The sequence below is a fragment of the Bemisia tabaci genome, chromosome 2 (assembly GCF_918797505.1).
Source record: "Bemisia tabaci chromosome 2, PGI_BMITA_v3".
Lineage (NCBI taxonomy): Eukaryota > Metazoa > Arthropoda > Insecta > Hemiptera > Aleyrodidae > Bemisia > Bemisia tabaci.
The window spans coordinates 61067921-61087529 of NC_092794.1; the positions used below are offsets into that span (position 1 = coordinate 61067921).

Below are 19609 nucleotides of genomic sequence, written 5' to 3' on the forward strand. Positions count from 1 at the left end.
TTGGACTACCGCTCTCTTTTTGGGCCGTAGTATCTTGATTTATTTTGCGAGGAAAGCTCCGTACTTTTGATGGATGCCTGCCATTACTAATATATTAGAGCGCCTTCAGTTTCGTATGATGCTGTGCAATACCTCTGGTGTGAAATAGTTGCTTCAAGCGCCGTGGCACGCTGCGGCGCGGCAGGCGGGCAGCCAGTGCGAAACGTGCATTGGCGCCTACAAACCTAACAGGGATACTTCACGCGTTGCGCAATGCGTGAAGTATCCCTGTTAGGTTTGTAGGCGCTAGTGCGTCGCCGCTCCACTTTGTGTTAGGCTCTAATGTTTAATCTGGCGGAGTCAGCGATATTTAACTCATGAGTTTGAAATGTTTGCACATCCTGTATGGATTATTCTCATTTTAATTGATGAAGCACACAAATCAACATCATTCTTTGGAATTTTCACAGAATTTCCGCCGCACATAGAGAGAAAGTCACAGCAGTTGTTCAGATTTGCCTTTACTTTGTTTTATACTTGGCTCGGTAAGAATTTTACAATCTCTTCTCCTCCTCTCTCCCCGCAAACGGAAATTCTAAAAGACATACGGTTTATTTACGTTCGCAACCACTGCCAATACCTACTTTATCTGCAACGTTTCAAAATATTCACTCCTACATAACTGAAGCTTTCGAGAAATCGAAGTCCTGAGCCAGTCTTAAAGGAAACACCAAAAGCAGCTGCTTTTGTCGGCTCCTTCTTTTAACATGAAGGTTGAATTATGTATCTAAATGCCTTCCTCTTCATCCTTTGTCTCTCTAACTCCCACTCTAACTTATGCACATATTCTTTATGGCGCCCCCTTTTTCCCCTTTTCCTCCTGTCTTTTTCCTTCTTTCCCGCACTGTTTCTTTCCGATCGTATTTATTTCCCCTGCTTCGAGACAGTCTAGCACGTGAAACACGTTCACATCACCATTTGATTCTGCTTTGTTGATCTTAAAAGCTTTTAGGGAATGCAAAGTCTAGAGAAGGTGTATTTCGCTCCTCGAGTTGGCATAGTTCCAAATTTCTTGGATTAATTTCCTGGTTGCGTGCATAGAAGCTACTATAAGATAGGTCATCAATTCTGTTTTCCGTGAAGAACGAGGTTTTTACCGTGCGGAGAGTTTAACATCTACGCGGCGAACTCAAAAAAGGAAAGCCACATATCGTCCACTATAAACACATTTCGCTGCATGTGAACATCATTTCAATTCGTTGCATTTTGTTTTCTCATGCACGGTCTCAGATCTTGAGAGAAGATCCCGGTTTTGAACTTTCAAAGCGTGTTAAACCCTCCAATCCTTTTTCACGCCTCAGATTTCTCAAAGGAAAAAGGAGAGTTGATATTGCTTTGAAGCACTTAAATGCGTTAAAAATAATATTCCTGTCAGGTGAATACCTAAACGTTGCAAAATCTCTCGCCTCAGAGAGCAAAACTAGTCTCGAGTAAAAGAATAATGTAGGTATAGACGATTCTTCATGACCGTTTTTCAACATGTGACCATGATGAGTATCTGACTTTGCGAATTTTTAACCCATGAGCACTCATCAAAAAGCAGATTTGATTATGATTACTCAAAAGTCTAAGATGTGGAAATTAAAGAGTTCAATTGAATAGTGAAAACCGCTAATGTCCATTTTTCTAGTCTTAAGTTTGTTTAAGATCATAGTACTTTTAAAGAGTTGGCACAACCATAAAAATGACGACAGTACTCGCTTTGGGAATACGGAAACCCGAATTAAGACGAGTTACCTATAACGCCACTTCCGTGGTTGCAACCAACTCCGGAAAGTATTATGGACTCAAAAAAATTCAAGACTGGAAAAATGGACATTCGCGGTTTTCGCAGGTCTCGATTCAATTGATGTTGCAAAAATGCTGCAAAAAGTTCACGCAAATTACCGAACTTTGAATGCGTCTGGTAGAGCAGCAATAGGTATTATAAATTCATGAGAAGAAGGAAAACATGGAACTCCGTTGCTATGAATATTTTATAAATTTTAATCTCAAACCAACTTCAGGACTCTTTACATCACAACGGACAAGTTTTATGCATATTTCTTTACATTTTGCAAGCAAAGATTAAGCCAGCTTGCAATATAAAAGGTGTAACGGTAGATTTACAGGAGCCCCTTTTTATTTCATCATCATTATGATTTTCCTCCACTCAAGGTACTCGCGCGACTTTCTGTGCATTATATTTTTTACTTTCTTAGATCTAGTTTTTCTTGCGCTATACATAAAAAAGCAGATATTTTATTGGTAATATGGCTCAATTTGATCTTGATAAGTACGCCGTGTTCATTTCAAAGAATGGGGGCTGATGAATCGAGTGTTGAAACATTGCTTGCACGACACGACAAGGCAACCTATTTTCAAGATATGTGTGTGCATTTGATGTCTTGTGTCTTGCTAAGTGTGCGCATTTAATTTTTTGTCGTGTATGGCTAACATGACATTATAATAATCGGCGTTAAAAGCTTAATTACATTGCAATATTTCAAGGTTTCACCTGAACATTTGTCTACCTCATTGATAAGTACATAACTAGTTCAGTTCAGTTAAAAACATGCACGAAAAATTTTGAGAGACTTACGACAGTTTCTTTATAAATAAATACAGTTTCACGTGAAACTTTGCAACGTTGCAATGAAAGAAAGTCTTCCTGACATTAAAAATTCGTATTCATAGTCGTTTCTTGAACAAATCCTACACACAGTGGATTTCACGGTGATCAAGGGCGATTAAAGGACGTCTTCGACAAAGCATCATAAAAAACATGATAATCATTGCGAATCTCGATTAGGATTAAACAGTAACTTTTTGAAAAAGGACCCTTACCGGGATTTCTATTAATCCTTCCCCCCCCCCCCCCCGCCATAATATAAGAGAAAAAATTCGATGATTTTGACAATCTTCAGAGTTGGTCCGAACCTAACTTCGAATTTCCAAAACCGACAAATCTTTTGATTTTAAATGTTTTGTACGTGTCAAATCATTGTAATTCCTTGGAAGGGACTTACGCAAAATGGTGCATTTTCGGCAAAATTGTTCCGTCTATATTAATATATTACTTTTCTCCTTAAACTTTCTTTAATAACAGTGTATAACATGTGGGGCCTCCTGAGGTAAGGAACTATTTAAGGTGATCCCAGTACGTCAGATTTTGTGTCAGAACGATATGCGTGTCGCATCGATTGGTTCCATTTTTCAGCTACTCATCATTTCTCTCGAATTTTGTGATCTCAATTCTGTTGTCAGGAGACTAACGAATTCACTTAACAATTTTTACAAACAAATTGGACGTAATAAAGGCGTGATTTTTAGAGGAAAAATATAGCATTCGATACTGATATCTATATTGCACTCGAATGCGATATTTTTTCTCTAAATAAACACGCCTTTATTATTACGTTAAATTTGTTTGTCAAAATTGGTAAGTGAATTCTTTAGTCTCCAGACAACAGAATTGCGATCTCAAAATCTGATACTGAAAAAAAGGTGCTTGGCTCAAGCCTGATAATTCTTGAATTTGCCGCTAAAAATTCGTTTTACCTTGGTTTAAGCTGAATTTATCTTGATACAGGCAGAATAATGCTTGGGTTAAGCGAAAAAGTAGTTTGTATGAAACAGCGAAATTCTTGATTTAAGAAAAAATACTTCTTGGCGGCAAATTTAAGATTCTTTTTTTTTCAGTGCGGAGAAAAATAACGAGTAGCTGAAAAAATGGAACTCATCGATGCGATGTTTCGCATGCCGTTCTGCCACAAAATATGGCGTCTATCGAATCACCTTCAGGAACGCCCATGAATACTAGAGTCCCTTTATACTGAGAGTCAAGACAATTCGGCTCATGGATGTCACAAACGGGAATAAAGATTACAGAAATTGAACGTTTTTCGTAATCTTTGATCGGCCCATTCTCAAATGCCTTTCTCCGTTCCTCCTCTCATTCCGTTTGTTCCTTGCCGAACCCGTAATTCCCTGGTCCATTCCAAATTATAATCATTGCAATTGGTGAAAATGTAATCTTTATTCCCGTTTGTGACACTGTGGAGGCCTAAAATACGGGAACCAATCAGAAATGGATTCAAATTGTCTTGACTCTCAGTATAAAGGGACCTTAATGAATACGACCCTTTTCATGAATTCCAATGAAAAATAAAAGCGGAAATGGTGTAAAACTTGGCAATCTTAAGTGGTTGCGTTTGTGAGTCCTACTTTTGCTGAGTGAAAAAAAGAGAAGGAAGTTGTTCAAAGGACGGTCACTGTGGATAAATGATGGGGCTGGAGTTTTGACGCCTACCCGCAGCTCAGCACTTAAAGCACACCCCGTCATAAAGTGCTCGGATTAATGTCGTCCCTCTGAGGGTCCGTCCCGGCTGCTCTCTGTTTCATAGTTACGTTTTACGTCGCTATTTATACCGATCCTTGAGCTATTACGAGCACCGGTCTCGGGAAATAATTCCGTCATCATCCACCACAAACGACCCACTGAACTTCTTTTAGCACCCTCCCCCTCCCTTGATTCTGACCCAAAAATTCAAGGCCGCCTACAACTGCGTTTTTAATTGGTCACAAACGTAGACTGCTGCATTTTTCCGTATAAAAATACCGTGCAGAAAAGCCCGATCGATATAACTATAGGCAGCAGCCAATGCAGAGTTTTTTAATTTGTGCCGTTGTGACGTTCTGCGTACACGTTTTCTACCTCCGAGTTTTTCCTGCAATATTATCATTCCGAAATTTTTGGCGGATGTGTTGATCCGATTCTGCCGTGCTAAGGAAAAACGCCGTATGAACCCCCAGGCGTTGCCAAATTTCAATTTAAAAAAAACGAATTTCCTGGTAAACTTATGAATATTTTTCTTCCGATTTTTCAGATAATTTTGTTTGCAGTTTAACCTAAAGTTCCTGAAAATTTCAAAGAAAAATATTCATAACTTTTCTCAAAAATAAACATTTTACTGTATGAAATTTGGCAACTCTCGAATGTTCATACGACGTTCTTCCTTAGCACGACGGCAGTAATGGTTTGTGCTTGTACATTTTCAATATAAAGTCTTCGTTTGAAAGGTCAAAGTTGAGGCCGCAATAAAATCACTGGTGAATCCAGCAAATTGGCAACATTGTCTTTTCTCCATTTAAACCTATGGAATTGTATCGATTCTTGGAGGGGCCAGGTATAGTTCGACAGGAATCGATTATTTAACATAGGTTTAAATGGAGGAAATTCGGTATTGCCGAATGGCTGGATCCGCCTCTGAACAAAATTGATACAGATCATTATGGAGGAATCCACACACGAACTGAAAATTCGATTTGACAAACAGAAAAGAATTGGGATGATGTGGAACACCGCATGTTTATTGCATACGACCGATTTTTTTTTCCAGAACGTGTAGACCGTAATAGCACAATCGCAATCGGCCGCAACTTAATCACAAACAAAACCGCCTTCAAATACTCGAGTAGGCAATGTGAGCTCTTGCACGCTCGAATAGTGGTATCCAGCGCCTTCTGCTAGTTTGGACTCCGCAGTTATCGTAGAAATAATATGAATAATTAAGTGCATTTTTACACGAGCATTGCATCACGTAGGAGCAAATTGTTCATATATGTCAAGTTTTGCATGTTTTTGATGCAGCAGGTCCGAACAACTCAGACATGCAGAAGAAAATTGATCAAGGAAATCATCTTCCTAATTGACAGAGCAAAATTTTTCACAGATATCATTTTTCACTGTCAAACTTTTAAATAATCATTATTTTACAAAGCTGAAGTATTGATGAATTTTGACATTAAAGTATGCTTTGTCAGTGCAGAGAACTTTGAAAAAACCATAAACTGATGAAACATGTAACAAAAAGCGTAATTTTTGGCAAAAAAAAATCAGGGAAAACCTTAGGATTCCAATCTGAGATAAAACTATTGACTATCTACCAAGGCATTCGACAACATGCCTAATTTGACCATTAGTCTACGTCAGCGTCCATGCGTTTATGCCTCACAAATTGGTCAAATGTACATAAGAAACGATACTATATGATATAACGTAAGCTAGACAGGAAAGAGGAAGAGCAAGCTTGAAAAATCATATTTCTATTCGCTATCATTTTTTTCTCTTTGGGTTTCGCAGCTAAATCACAGATAAACTTTGAGGTTACAGGTTAGACAGTAGTGTCACAAAAATTATCTGTTTCACACAAAATTCGGCCAAAAAGTGAGGGGATGGGGCTTGATCCTCACCCTTTTGTGGAAATAAATGGTGTCTATTCATGATTATACCTTGATTAGGCACCTAAAATAGATAAGGGTCTGTTTCTAAATTTGGCTTCTCCCAAGGTCGGAAAGCACGCTATTGAGTGTGCCTGGTTGATTTTTTCAGACGCAAGTCGATTTTGCCCCTCCAAATTGCCTCATTTTCTCCATCCCTTCATATACCCTCCCTTATTTTCCGCCGTAATGCGACACGATCTTGCCACATAAAATATTGCGTCTGACAGCCGACGGGAGATTTGAAACGTAAAACGAGCGTATGCGTTGATGAGAGTTACAGCGCTATGGGGCCGAATGCCTCATCAAGAATCGTTTGACAGAAAGAGATCCACGACGGCAATTTTTCATCCCATTTTTCAAAGAGCCGTCATCTAATTCGTCTGAAACGTCTCCTCCCAGTTCTAACTGACTCGCTTGACTCCTCTCCGCACTGTAGAATTATTCGGATATATATTTCGGAAACCTGTTTCCGTGCACTGCCGTAATAAGGAAGAACGCCGTATGAGCCATCGGACATTGCCAAGTTTCCTTTGAAAAATACGTATTATTGGAAAAGTTATGAATATCTTTATTCCAATTTTTCGGACAATATTTTTTGCAGTTTAATCTAAAATAACTGAAAAATTCAAGGAAGTATATGCATGACTTCCTTTCAAAATAAACATTTTATCGAAGACAATTTGACAACTCTCGATTACGGCGTTTTCTTACGGCAGTATACGGAAACAGATTTTCAGATCCTATGGGATTCAAAGCTCAAATCTACAAAAATGCGGCCTTCTAATCCAAACCTCATCAAGATTTTTCTCGCCTCTTTTTACCCTTAATACCTAATAATTTCCGTCAATTGTACGTTTGTTCAAGATCTATTTTACTTTAATTTTACTTCCAGCCATAGCTTTTTCTTTGTGGATTCTCTCTGCTACAACGAGTAATCACATCGAATGAGATCAAAAGGAAGGTAGCTAATAATTTTCCATTTTCTACTCGTGTTTACATAATCTTATTTTTTGGCCTTGATCACGCTATTTGAACATTTTAGATCTATAAGAATGTGTATTCCTATAAAGAATAAAGAATTTTGCAAGAAAATGTGTAACCTCGTTTTCAAAGATGCTGAGAAAAAAAAAATGTGAGTTAAGAACTATAACACTAACCAGTCATGTTCAAAACGAAAAGTAACAAGAAGTTTTCAATCGACCAAGTCAAAAGATGAAAAAAGAGAATTATTAAAATTTTGCTGGTCGCATCACTCGTAACCCTATCTCGTTTATTTTCCTTCCGTATGTGTGTTTACCTATTTGCAATTTCCGCAAGTGAATTCATTTCCTTTTTTCTTTCCCTCACATGAACTAATGCTAGAATTCAGCTTCAGAATAACAAGTCGCATCAATTTTTTCGCCAACAATGCACATTGAAAATTCAAATTAGAGGAATCCTTTAGAAATCCATTCCTACAGCGCTACGCGAATTCTCTCTTTTTCACATCATGGGTTCACTGTATGGCAAGGGAAAACTAGACTCTGTGTCATCAGCTCCTTCCATTTATCAAACTTGGATGTCCCGGACGATGCGAAGCAGTGTTTAAAGGCGCTCCATATGATATGTTGAGCAAGGTGAAAGCACGAGTTTTATATCCGTGGGAAAGATGCTGTATAAAACTCGAATGTGCTTGAATTTCTATCATTCTGTCGCACACGCCATTGTGGTGAATCAGCCCTGCAATGAAGAGGTTGATTATTGCCCTTCTTACTCTCGCTCTGCCGAGTAATAAATTACCAGGGAGCTGAATTTTTTGAATCGTTATCGCAGCTGAGGTCGTTTCCGTATACTTATCTGTCATGCACCAAACTTTTTTTTATTTATTGCTTTTTCATTTCAAATATGTTTTTGCAGTCAAATAATACCTTCTCTTGCTCACTTCTTATCTTTCCCTATACTCTACCACTGGCACTAATTCTCTTTTTTAAGTCAAATATGGCACAAAAGAGGCATAGTGGGAGAGGGAGAATACCTTGAAATAGGCTATGTAATTTTAGATTTTTTATCAAGCTAATGGATGGCACAACTTGAGGGCTTACCTAATATTTGCCACATGCAATACTATTCTTCCCACTGTCTTCTAAGAAGAAGAAAAAAAAAACCGGTAAAATTACTAGCGCCTGGGTTTTGGCATTTTCATTGACTGTATGATCTACCTTGATCGATAAATAGTTTTAAGATCGGAATTCGTCGATCAAGGTGATTTGATAAAGATTTAACAAATTCGGGCTGTTCCCCTAGCCTCAAAGGGAGGTCTGAAGGACATCTTCAGAAATTTTTGTCGAATTAAGGAGATACCGGACGAATTTTGAGCAGTTCTTACAGAGAATTTGATCAAAATACAGTATCAAAACATGAAAGATTCGTCAAGCACTAAAAGTTTCTCGCACATTATCTAGAGTCTGAAGATGACGAAGTAGAATGGGGGGGGGGAGGGGGGGGGGGAAGGGGGGGCTCATCCCCATGCCCATCCTGAAAGCTCCAAGGCTATATCACAAAACTGTGACATTCCTTGTTTCTTAACACACCCACCGAGTCTGCACAACAAAGTTTTGAGGGAGGTATTGATACCTGAAAAAGTGGAGAATACTGGGGCTGCACTAAGGAAGAACGCCGTATGAACATTCGAGAGTTGCCAAATTTCCTTCGATTAATGTTTATTTTTTAGGAAAATCCTGAATATTTTTCCTTGAAATTTTCAGACGTTTTAGATCAAATTACAAACAAAATTAACTGCGAATTTGGTAGACAAAGATCCAAAAATTTTCCTGAGAATTAGTGATTTTCCGGGGGAAATTTGGCAACGCCTATAGGCTCTTGCGGTGTTGTTCCCTAGCACGGCGGAATAGCTCGCGTTGCAACCCATAAATCACCGTGCAAGATTTACAAGTTCCAGAGGTGACTCGGGGGAGTAGTGGAGCATTGAAGCAAGTTGGAGGTTGCCATGACGACCAATTAGCAATCCTCGATTCGTCAAGTCCGTGTCACTTGTTGCTCCTACAACACACCACCCACCAGCGGGCGCATTCTTCATCGCTTCACCGCTTCGATTCTGTTACTAGGCATACTTCCCCGAGTCCTTTGTTTCAATTTGTTTCCTATTGCCAAGATTGAATCAATCGTGACAATTGGAGCGACTGATGATAATTTCTCCATTTCCCGATTAAATTACGATAAAATCATGTCCTTGTTTTCCTCTTCTTCTTCTTCTTTTTCTTCTCCTCCTCCTCCTCCTCCTCCTCCTTCCTCCTCCTCCTCTTCTTCTTCTTCTTCTCCTTACTCTTGGTGGTATATCTAAAAATGAAATAGCTCATACCTCAACTCTTCAGAGAAACCATATTACTAAGTTGGCCTTTTAAAATATTTTTGACGCATGGTAAAAAATTTACTCTCAAAGGGGTGTTTAACGATAACATAAATTTCATAAACATTTCATAAACATATTTATCAGACTTTAAGGTGCTGCAGTTTTGCCATTGAAACTAGGAAATTATATACGTGCATGCAAGCGTGTGATATTGCAGATTTCTAGTTGCATTTCATTTTTTTGAAAGTAGGAAGGTCATCGCTTTTTTTCTTAACTCTGTGAAATTCATCAGGATAGTCATTTTAAAATGTGACACTTGAACGTCACAAGTATACTCCGTCCCTTGGTAAATTAGAATATGAAGTACTATGCAGTAGCGACACCCTCATCATGGGTCAATACTGCCGTGCTAAAGGAGATGTCGTATAAAAATTCAGACGTTTGATAAAATATGAAGTTTCAAGAAAACTTGCAAATCTTTTTCTTCAAATTCATCGGATAATTTAATTTGCAATTTAATCTAGACACAGAAAAAAATAGTACGCTGTTTCAACACCTAGAATGTCAAAAATATGTCTGGTGATCCTAAGATGCTGTTTTGATTGTCCACGCAATTGAATTTGCATTCACAGGATGTGAAGTTAACTGCGGGGGTAGTAAAGGCAGCATCTTGGGATTACCAGACACAGTTTTGACATCCTAGATGCTAAAACAGCATATTATTTTTTTCAGTGCGGTATCTGAAAATTACTGGGGAAAATGTTCAAAAATTTCTTAAAAAATAAGTGTTTTATGAAGTAAAATTCGGCAACATCCGGATGTTTATGCGGCGTTTTTCATTGGCTCGGCAGAATAGTGTCAATGCGCCGAGCGGCCTCTCGACGCACAATGAAGCGCGATGCGACAGCGACGTGCCTCTGGCGCCACGCACCGCACCAGATCCCCGAGACCAGCTTCGACTCCCGGGGAAAGCCCGGCAAAGGAAAAACACAAACAGAATCCAAACAAAGGACAGCTCGTTACAGGATGTTGAAGGAAACTCTACAAATCCTGCTCAAATACCTCCATTTCTGCTATTTTAAGGATTAGGAACATGACAGAGAATTGAAATAATTGATGTATTTATCAAAAAAACACATTGTATCTAGAGTTCAGACTCTTGAAAACATTGACAAGAAAAAATGCTCTTGATGCAATCTGATTTAAGCATAAATCAAAAGGAAATCCGCTCAAATTAAGAGGCTTGGTTCTTGATTTAAGCAAAAATCCGATTGAATCAAGAGTATTTTTTCTTGTCGATGTTTTTAAGAGTCTGGACTCTAGATCCAATGTGTTTCTTTTCCAGTGCTTACTCGTAATTAAACCATTTGGAGCCATACGAGGAAACTAGCTGTTTAAGGAACGACTAAAAATACGGCCCATGGTCTGGTCTGGGCGGAGTTTAGGACCTGATTCTTCGGAGGTTCCTTGAGGGGGGCTCCGAATCAAGACAAATCGCGGGAGACTGATAAAAAGTTGTAAGACGCGACTCAGCCGGATTCCACAGTAACTTTTCCGGAACTCGGATCCCGGAATCCAGACGACTCCGCACACCGTTCCGGACGACCGCTTGAACTATTTCGTAATTTATGGGGCTCCGCGCTATCACGGAATCGCCGATCGAGCACTGTTGCGCGCTGCGCTGGTGGTTGCAAATCTTTACGCGTCTCATTCGGGGCTTGGTTCTTAGGAATAATGAAGATTCAAACGTGGCAACAAAGCAAAAGAATTAAGGACAAGATGTTACGGATTTGTTCTTCTGTATAATGGACTATCAGGCGAGGTTAGAAAGCGAGTATCAACGCAGGAGCGTTATTTCAGCTCAATTTCAAGTCGTAATGATGAGTGATGGTAATTTCAAGTGAGTGATGATCAAATCAGGAATGAGATAAATATTCATGAACCATCAAATTTAGCTAACTCGGATTGTACTTGTTCATAAAAGTTCATAATATTTGGACGTGTGTCTGCCAGACGGAACTATGTGCATTATGACGTGAGCCCTGTCATGCGTATATTCTTATGGGTCTCAGGGCTCATGTCTTAATTCACATGGTTCCGTTTGGCAGAAATACGTCAATTTCAACCACTGCGATTGGTAATATATTCAGCCCAAGGCAACGCGCATTAATGCGAAATACCATCATACACCCGCTACCTCTTTGTGTCTCTCGTTGGCAACAGCAGGGGATGAGTAGCACGACGTGCTTTGCGATACATCGATTAATCTGTCATTTAAAACCGTGAAAAAGGATCAATGTACAGAGTGTTTGCAACGAACACAATGATCGATTCGTTACCAAAGCTTCAAATGAGGTAATATCGATAGTCGATCGTTCGCGCTTCGCCACTGAGGGGATATGGAAATCGGATGATCTGCCGGTAGGAAACTGAATAACCGAGGTAATTTTTCCTACCGCTCTAAAAAAATGCTGGATGCTTCGGAAAAGAGCTGAGTAGAATACCAACAATTCAAAATCGAGACACTGAGTTTTTGTGATAGCGGGTTATTTTCTAAATTTCTACTGCACTGAGGCGAAATTAATCAATTTGACAATTCGTCGTCTCCTGGACGAAAGAACGTAACTCCATTTCAATGTTACCAAATTTCCCCTCGCAAATTACTTATTAATCAAGAGAATCTTGGGCATTTCTGACTGAAAATTTCCCTGATTTTTCTCTAGATTCCAAGCAAAAAACAGACCAATCTTGGATAAAAATTGCTTACGTACATTTTTGTAAAATAAATTAATTGTTTTAGTCAATTTGGCAACCTTAGAATGGAGTTACGTTCCTTCGTGCTGGAAACGACGAATTATTAGAATAAAATCAACTAATTCAATTAAATCGAATAATTCAACAGCTAATGTAATAATAATCGACTAACTTTTTCGTATTTAGGGATTAAAAACAACCAGAGCGAAAAAAAATGACGAAATGCGACTTAAAATGACAGGATGGGATTTGATCGCTCCAAAAAAACAGTAGTGAATTGGATTGCATTCTGCAAAAAGGAACCACTAGCATTGCAATGTTGCTAAGATTTTGCAACTTCTTTTGTCTTGGAGGAAAACCCCGATTATCCCTCAATAGTTTCTATTTTACTCGCTAAAAACTGTAAATTTAAGACAAAAATTACCGTCTAAATTTCATAGTTTTTCACAATTTCCGCAATTTTATTGCAAAAGATGAAGTGGCACAATCTCAGCATCATTGCAATGCTATAGTGGTTCCTTTTTGCAAAATGCAATCCAATTAATATTCACTCGATACTTACCTGTAAGTAAACTATAGAAACTGAATAAAAAAATCAATAAACTTCGTGAACAATGTCTAATTGTCAGATTCTTTCTTTTAAATCTTTTGGTGTGACATACATTTTGGTGTATTTCTATTTCTATCATTCAAAAGCTACTGATATGACAGCACCGACGTCAAAAATTGCAGAGATGAAAAGCTTTACAGCGATTATCCTGCCCTCCCATTCAAGCCCCGTCCTGCAAGCTCAAACATATTCTAGTCTTAATTGATGAAGGAATTAAGGCAGCAGCACACTCTTTGAAGAAGAGATTCCAGTGGCGGATTCACGCTAAACTCGTAATGCTCTAAAAGGATCTGATCGCGCATTGATTTTATTTAAGCGTTTCGGTTTTCGCGCAGCTTCGCGAGATTATTAGGTAGTGTTAGCTAGGAAAAGGGCTTAAACACTAAGTAACTTGCTTTTCTGTGGATTGAAGATGCCGGTTCGCTGACTAAGCTCATGCTCCCAAATCGTCGTCTCTCCGGCGTAAGGGCGTATCTCAATGTCCTTTTGAGCCCTGTTGTCCATACAACTCTATACTCTCCAAGACTCATGCGGAAATACAGATAAGCTGTTGTCAGAGGAGCGATGAATTGTGGGTACTTGCAGTCTAACGCGGCCAAAATGAACCTTGAGTTGGACAGGATATTACGTTTAATGTTCAGCGCTGATGACTTCATCAAAATTTCATGCAAAATACGTTGGTCATACAAAAAAAAAAAGTATATCACAAGTAACGCAATGAAGAGAAATGAATGTTTGCTGTTTACTTTATAAATGGCAAATTCAAACTACCCGCTTGCAAGGAAACATTATCAACGCATGCAAAATTATACATTTAGATCAACCTATAGATTGGGGAAAATTAGAGCTTCGTTGCATACGTATATTACCTTCAGCTTCCGATGAAAAAAAACCCGAAAAATAAATCCGATGAATGATGATGATGATGTTCCGATGAATGGTCGAAACATTTAGAACATAAAAGCACCTAGTGCGACACACGCAACAAAAAAAAAAAAAATCTAATCTTATCTCCCTCCTTCTAATTTTCATTTCCTTGTTTCTTTTGTTTCACTGCATACGTATTCATTTTAAAGATGACAACGGAAAGAAAAAGTAGAAGTAAAAAGGCCAAATGAGGGGCTTGGAGGACAAGGTGCATAGGTTCAGTTTTTGAAAAAATTGAAGTATCAATGGTTTCATAGTTTTCATTCATATTCTGTGAAAAATTAGCTCCCAAATTCCAGTATTTAAGCATCAATAAGCCAGTTTGAACTTTCTTTCCGCCATAAGGATCAATTTACTTTCGAAACTTCTAACATGTATTTCTTAAAATAGCAAAAACTGCATTTATGCACCTTGTCCTTCAAGGCCCTCAAATAGCATTGAAGAATATAGCTAGAAAGGTACATGATTTTGAATGGGTTAAAAAGAAGATGTACGGGGGAGGGGGGGGGGAAATGAGTGAAAATGGAGAAAGAAACCTCGTTAGAATGCTCTGGGTTCTTCAACTCATTCAATCGCGCAATCACGTCTCGTGCAGCAGAACTCACGCCGTAATGTCCTCCACTTTATTTTAATCTACTGCTATGGATTGATACTATAACTTTTCCTCTTGGTTCATTCCTTCTTTTTAAGGGATAACGCTCGGGTGATGAATGTGTGGTTGTGTGACTAAAAATCAACCGAATTTTCTTTCTATTTCTACACTAAAATCATAGTTACCCACTCAAGATCCGCTTAGGTGGATATTAAAATGAAACATTTTGAAACTCGCGTATTTATGTAAGCAGAATTTCGTACGTTAAGGTGAGGATTCATTCAGATTTTTCACCAGTACAAATGAAAATGACTGACGATGTCAGAATACTATTCGTACTGTATTATGTCAGTCAATCAACCGAATGATGAACGCAACCTAATGCTATGTAGATATTTTGATGGATACAACTATTCAAACTCTGAAACTGTCCGTATTGCATATTTGAGCAGTTGAAGGCGCTCTGGCTTACGCTCATAGTAGCTCGACACATTTCGCTCTGGAGTCCGTGCTGCGCCGCGCCATTTTATAGGTCCTTATAAAGTTAATAACCCATCTGGAAATTACCTTGATTTCATTAAATTATTTTATTTTTTCTCGTTTCCGCTAAAAATCGGCTCGTTAAACTCTCTAATATTCTGTAGAAATATATTCAATTTCATAAAAAAAACAAAAACAAAAAAAACAACAACAACAATACGTGTGATTAAGCAGTAAATCCGGAGTGTAATTTTTTTTTTTTTTTTTTTTTTTTTAGTTTTTATTTTGTAAACTTCCAAAGGAATTATGTACAATATCTTTACAATAAGGTAAATCAGTATACAGGAAACAACAGAGAAGTTTCTTACTTCTTGAATGAGAGGAGTGTAAATAAAGAGTATTTTTTGCTTTTTATGAGGGATATTGCGAAAACTTTACGATGGACAAAGTGAAAATAGAGCAACCCTACTGGTTGAAACGGGTGGCTGTAATAGGCTAACGAGGAAAATGATGGACGGACTATTCGCCGTTTCCTGGACGAAGGAATGTAACTCAATTCCAAAGTTGCGAAATTGACTCAAGCAATTCAATTATTTAAAATAACGTACCCTCGCAGTTTTCGTGAACATGTGTCTGAATTTTGCATGAGACCAGAGGAAAATTCGGTGTGATTTTCAGTCAAAAGCTCCCTAGATTCTCCTGGTAAAAATGCGATTTTCAGGGGGGAAATTTGACAACATTGAAATGTAGTAACGTTCTTTCGTGAGAGAAGCGACGAATTGCGTTTCTTGTATGTCGTTAGTTGGACCATTACTTACCTCTTTATTTGACTATCGCAACTACCCGGTTCCACCAATAGGATCGCTGCATTTTCTTAGATTCTTCGATGCCCTCTGTGCATCTTTTGGAAATTTCGAATAGTAGCCTTGGCAGGTGTCCAATTGTTGCTACTGATTTTTCACGAATGTTCTCATGACGTGTTGCGTTATTGATTTGTTACAGCACTCTCGGCTGAGGAGAAACCAGCGTTGAAAAACAATCCCACGCTTTCGAAGACCATAAAATGGGCGGCCGAGTCGCAGGGAAAGCCGGCGGAAATTACTATTCCGGAGGCAACAGCAGTGAGTCAACCCATTCTCCTCTTTTTCGCTCTCTCAATTCGCATTGCCTGAGCTTTCGTCTTTTGTTCGTGGGAAAAAGTCGCTGAAAAGGCATCATTATTCCGGATTTACTCGCTACTGCGCCTCCAATTGTACTGATGTTCGTCTTCTGAGGCAAATGAATTAAAGGCCGCACATTTTCGACGCAGTAGAAGCGGCGGATTAAAACCATACTTACCACAGCTTGATCTTTTGTTTGACACTTCACGCGGAGGCCTTTATCAAAATGAAACGTACTTCGTTAGAAACCGGAGCAGTTTGTGCCAGTCACAGAATAGCGTTTTGATAAGATTACCTTTAGATTAGCGAGAAACAATAAAAAGTGCCCAAACGCCTTGTTGTATTTACGGACAATTTTAAAGGGATAAATGCCAAGTTTTCATGTCCAATTTTAGCGGAGATACCTACCGCCCTTTGAAAAACACGGAATATGATCACGGTGCTACATATCCTAGTTTCTTCCTCCTGGTTTTTGTTCACGATTCAATATGAGAAATACTATATATGAGCGGGGTGAATGACGTTACGAAGTTTTTTATAGGGCGATATATCCTCTAGTATTGGGCACGAAAACTTGGTGTTTGGAAAGATGGACTCTACCGATCTATAATTGAAATCATCAAAAAATGATTATGTTATTGGCGCAACTATCCCACTGGAGAGCATTAAAAGAAAAAAGTCACATTTTATCAGCTATCCCCGATTTTAGGCGAAACTAGAATATCTTAGGTCGCAAAAAGAAGAAACAGAAAGAAAATAAAATGAAGAAACTGCAGTTTCTGTCAGTCTCGCAAATTTTTATCCGCCTTTAATACATATTAAGAAAAATCGCAAAAAGCGTTGTCAGGCATAATTACTTGATTCAGAAGAAGATATAGAATTCAATCGAAAGGAGTGAAATCCATCAAAACCTCTCTTTCATAGCTTTGATGGCTGCTGTCTTTAATGATGCGGGAACGGTAAACAAAATGCCGGAATTCTTCAGAGTGATGGAATATGCAAGTTCTAGAGACTCCGTGAGTAAAAAGTTTTGGAGCATAAAGTTTCAGGATCGAAAGGGGGATGCCAGTTTATTCAAAAATGACTTTCTTTTTTGGGCGCCGCGGTTTAGCACTGTCGAGTGTTGACAGTGATTCAATTCTATCCTCAGCTTAATTTTAAAACAATAATCGCGGATATCGATCAATCTCTTGAACACTGCAAACATTTTTAGTTACCCTCTTTGACCTGCAAATTAGTTTTTTGCCTCTCCTAAACAAAATGTGGACTTACAAACCACTACCACAAACCGATTCAATTTCCCGTAGTATTGCGTGGGGAATTAGGAATTTTCTGTGGGGAGGGGGGCAGAAGGATATACAATTGGGGCTAAAAGAGGGGCCTGGGTGGAGTCGAAACCCCTCAAAAATTTGGGGCGTTTCGATAACAATTTTAAGCCATACTCAACTACAGTTTAAATGGAATAAAATATTACAGATAACAGAAATTTCGCTGACTCGTTTTTTAAAAAATGTCATACCTACAGTGGGTTTTTCTGATTTTCTGAGGCCATATTTGTGGTTTTCAGCTTAAATGACAAGAGAATTGATGTAGCTCACACACTCCCGTCCGGAAAACACCGGAAATGCCGAGAAATGCCAATTTTTTTTATAATTGGGGGATGATGGAAAAATATCGAGGTCAATTTAGAATTCAACGCCTTAAAATACAGTCACCATAATTGTCTCGGGACATTTTCTCTTCTCTTCTTTTTTTTTTTTTTTTTGCACTGGGAAACTTTTATCTTCCGACATTTTTGATCCATTATACATCAGGATGGATCTCACATTTAATGCATTTCCAAGACATTAATCTCAAAACTAATCACTAGATTAGATCCTTGACATATTTTGGAGAGGGCCGAGGAGAATTGTGGGGGTGGTAATCCCCCACCAAACGCCTTCAAATCTGACGATACTTCCCGCTTTGCCGGGAGGTTAGTTTAGTTGCGTGACCCAACCAAACGCTTTGAACGCCTTCAAATCTGGCGATACTTCTCGCTTCTCCGGGAGGTTAGTTTAGTTGCGTGACCCAACTGAACGCTTTGAACGCCTTCAAATCTGGCGATACTTCTCGCTCCTCCGGGAGGTTAGTTCGGCAGAGAAGAATAGTGGCAAGGGGGGGGGGGGGGGCTCATCCCCCACTTCCGCCCATGCTTGGTGGTAGGCGCAATCCATGAAGATTATAGAATACTAGGGGCTACGCCCCCTGGCCGCTAAACGGCCAACCCCCTGAAGCGCCATCAATGGCCGCTTCGCGGCCCTATTTTTACCCTCCTATCAGTGTTAGGTTTATTTTCCCCTAAAAAATTACGATATGATGTATACTTTACTTGTAGAATGAAATAATTTTTGGTTTTGATGAATAAAGAAAAAAATAATTTTTTGAAGTCAAAAGAAAGCGTTTTAGAATGACTGCTTGATGAAGTATTGCAGTAAAACAACGAACAATGATAATCACGTAATAATTAAATATTTAAGAAGACGGGAACCGAACCCACATCGTAGTCAGAGTGGACGCATTCGACGTCTTAGACGACTCGGCCACCGCTCGTCTTGAGGGAGACGGTGCGAATCTTGTGTAGATAAGGATAGAGCTGATGCGCAGGCTACACATCCACTGCGCAGGCTACACATCCACTGCGCAACCTCTTCGACCACTGCGCATCCTCCCGCGCATAGCGGTAGCAGTCCCGGAGCATTCTGTAAATTCACTCACTTTTATAACGTGATTTTAAAAAAAACCTGGGTCCTATTTCCAAAATCTAATTAAAGCGGGCTCATTTAGGGCCAATTACCTGTCAATCTACGCAAAAATCATGGAAATCGACCCGGTAGAACGCTCAACGAACTATGACAAAAAGTATAAATTTACATTGTTTAAATGGGAGAATTCGCAACTTTACACGTAATATAAAAAACCTGGTTTATATTTTGAAAATCTGAAAAGAGTTGGCTAATTTAGAGACAATTGTCCGTCGATAGCCGCAAAAATCATGAAAATCGGCCCGGTAAAACGCTGGAACTAAGCGTTACCAGTTACGCAAAATTAGGAGGTCTCGGAGCTTATAGTATAGATAGTATAGATACTTGAGACTTAAGAATTAGAATGGGCTCTCATTAATTAAAGGCATTTAGATACAATTTATTCATTATTATTTTTGCGTAAAATTTACTGCTTATGGTTACGTTATGTTAAAAACCCGTTCAAGATTCCCAAACTTGGCAAGTACGACAACGTGCGTTCGTTTGGTACGGATAATTAGTAAATCCTTAGATTTTGACCGAGTTTCGCAAACTCATCCCGACTTGAAGCTATTGCCAGCGGAGAGCATTCTACTCTTCGATCCAATCTGGGATCTTGTAACTTGCCAGAGAAGAAAAGGAGGGAGGGAT

General features: G+C 38.9%; 1 protein-coding gene across 1 annotated transcript in view; it reads left to right on the forward strand.

The window, feature by feature from the left end:
• The window catches only part of LOC109039645 (uncharacterized), a 78370-nt gene that overhangs the window by 53264 nt on the left and 5497 nt on the right, over nucleotides 1–19609 (forward strand). The window contains exon 2 of the mRNA XM_019055229.2: nucleotides 16018–16136. Within this exon, the coding sequence (XP_018910774.1) occupies nucleotides 16079–16136 (58 nt within the window). The 5' untranslated portion in view covers nucleotides 16018–16078. The remainder of the gene's footprint in view (nucleotides 1–16017; nucleotides 16137–19609) is intronic.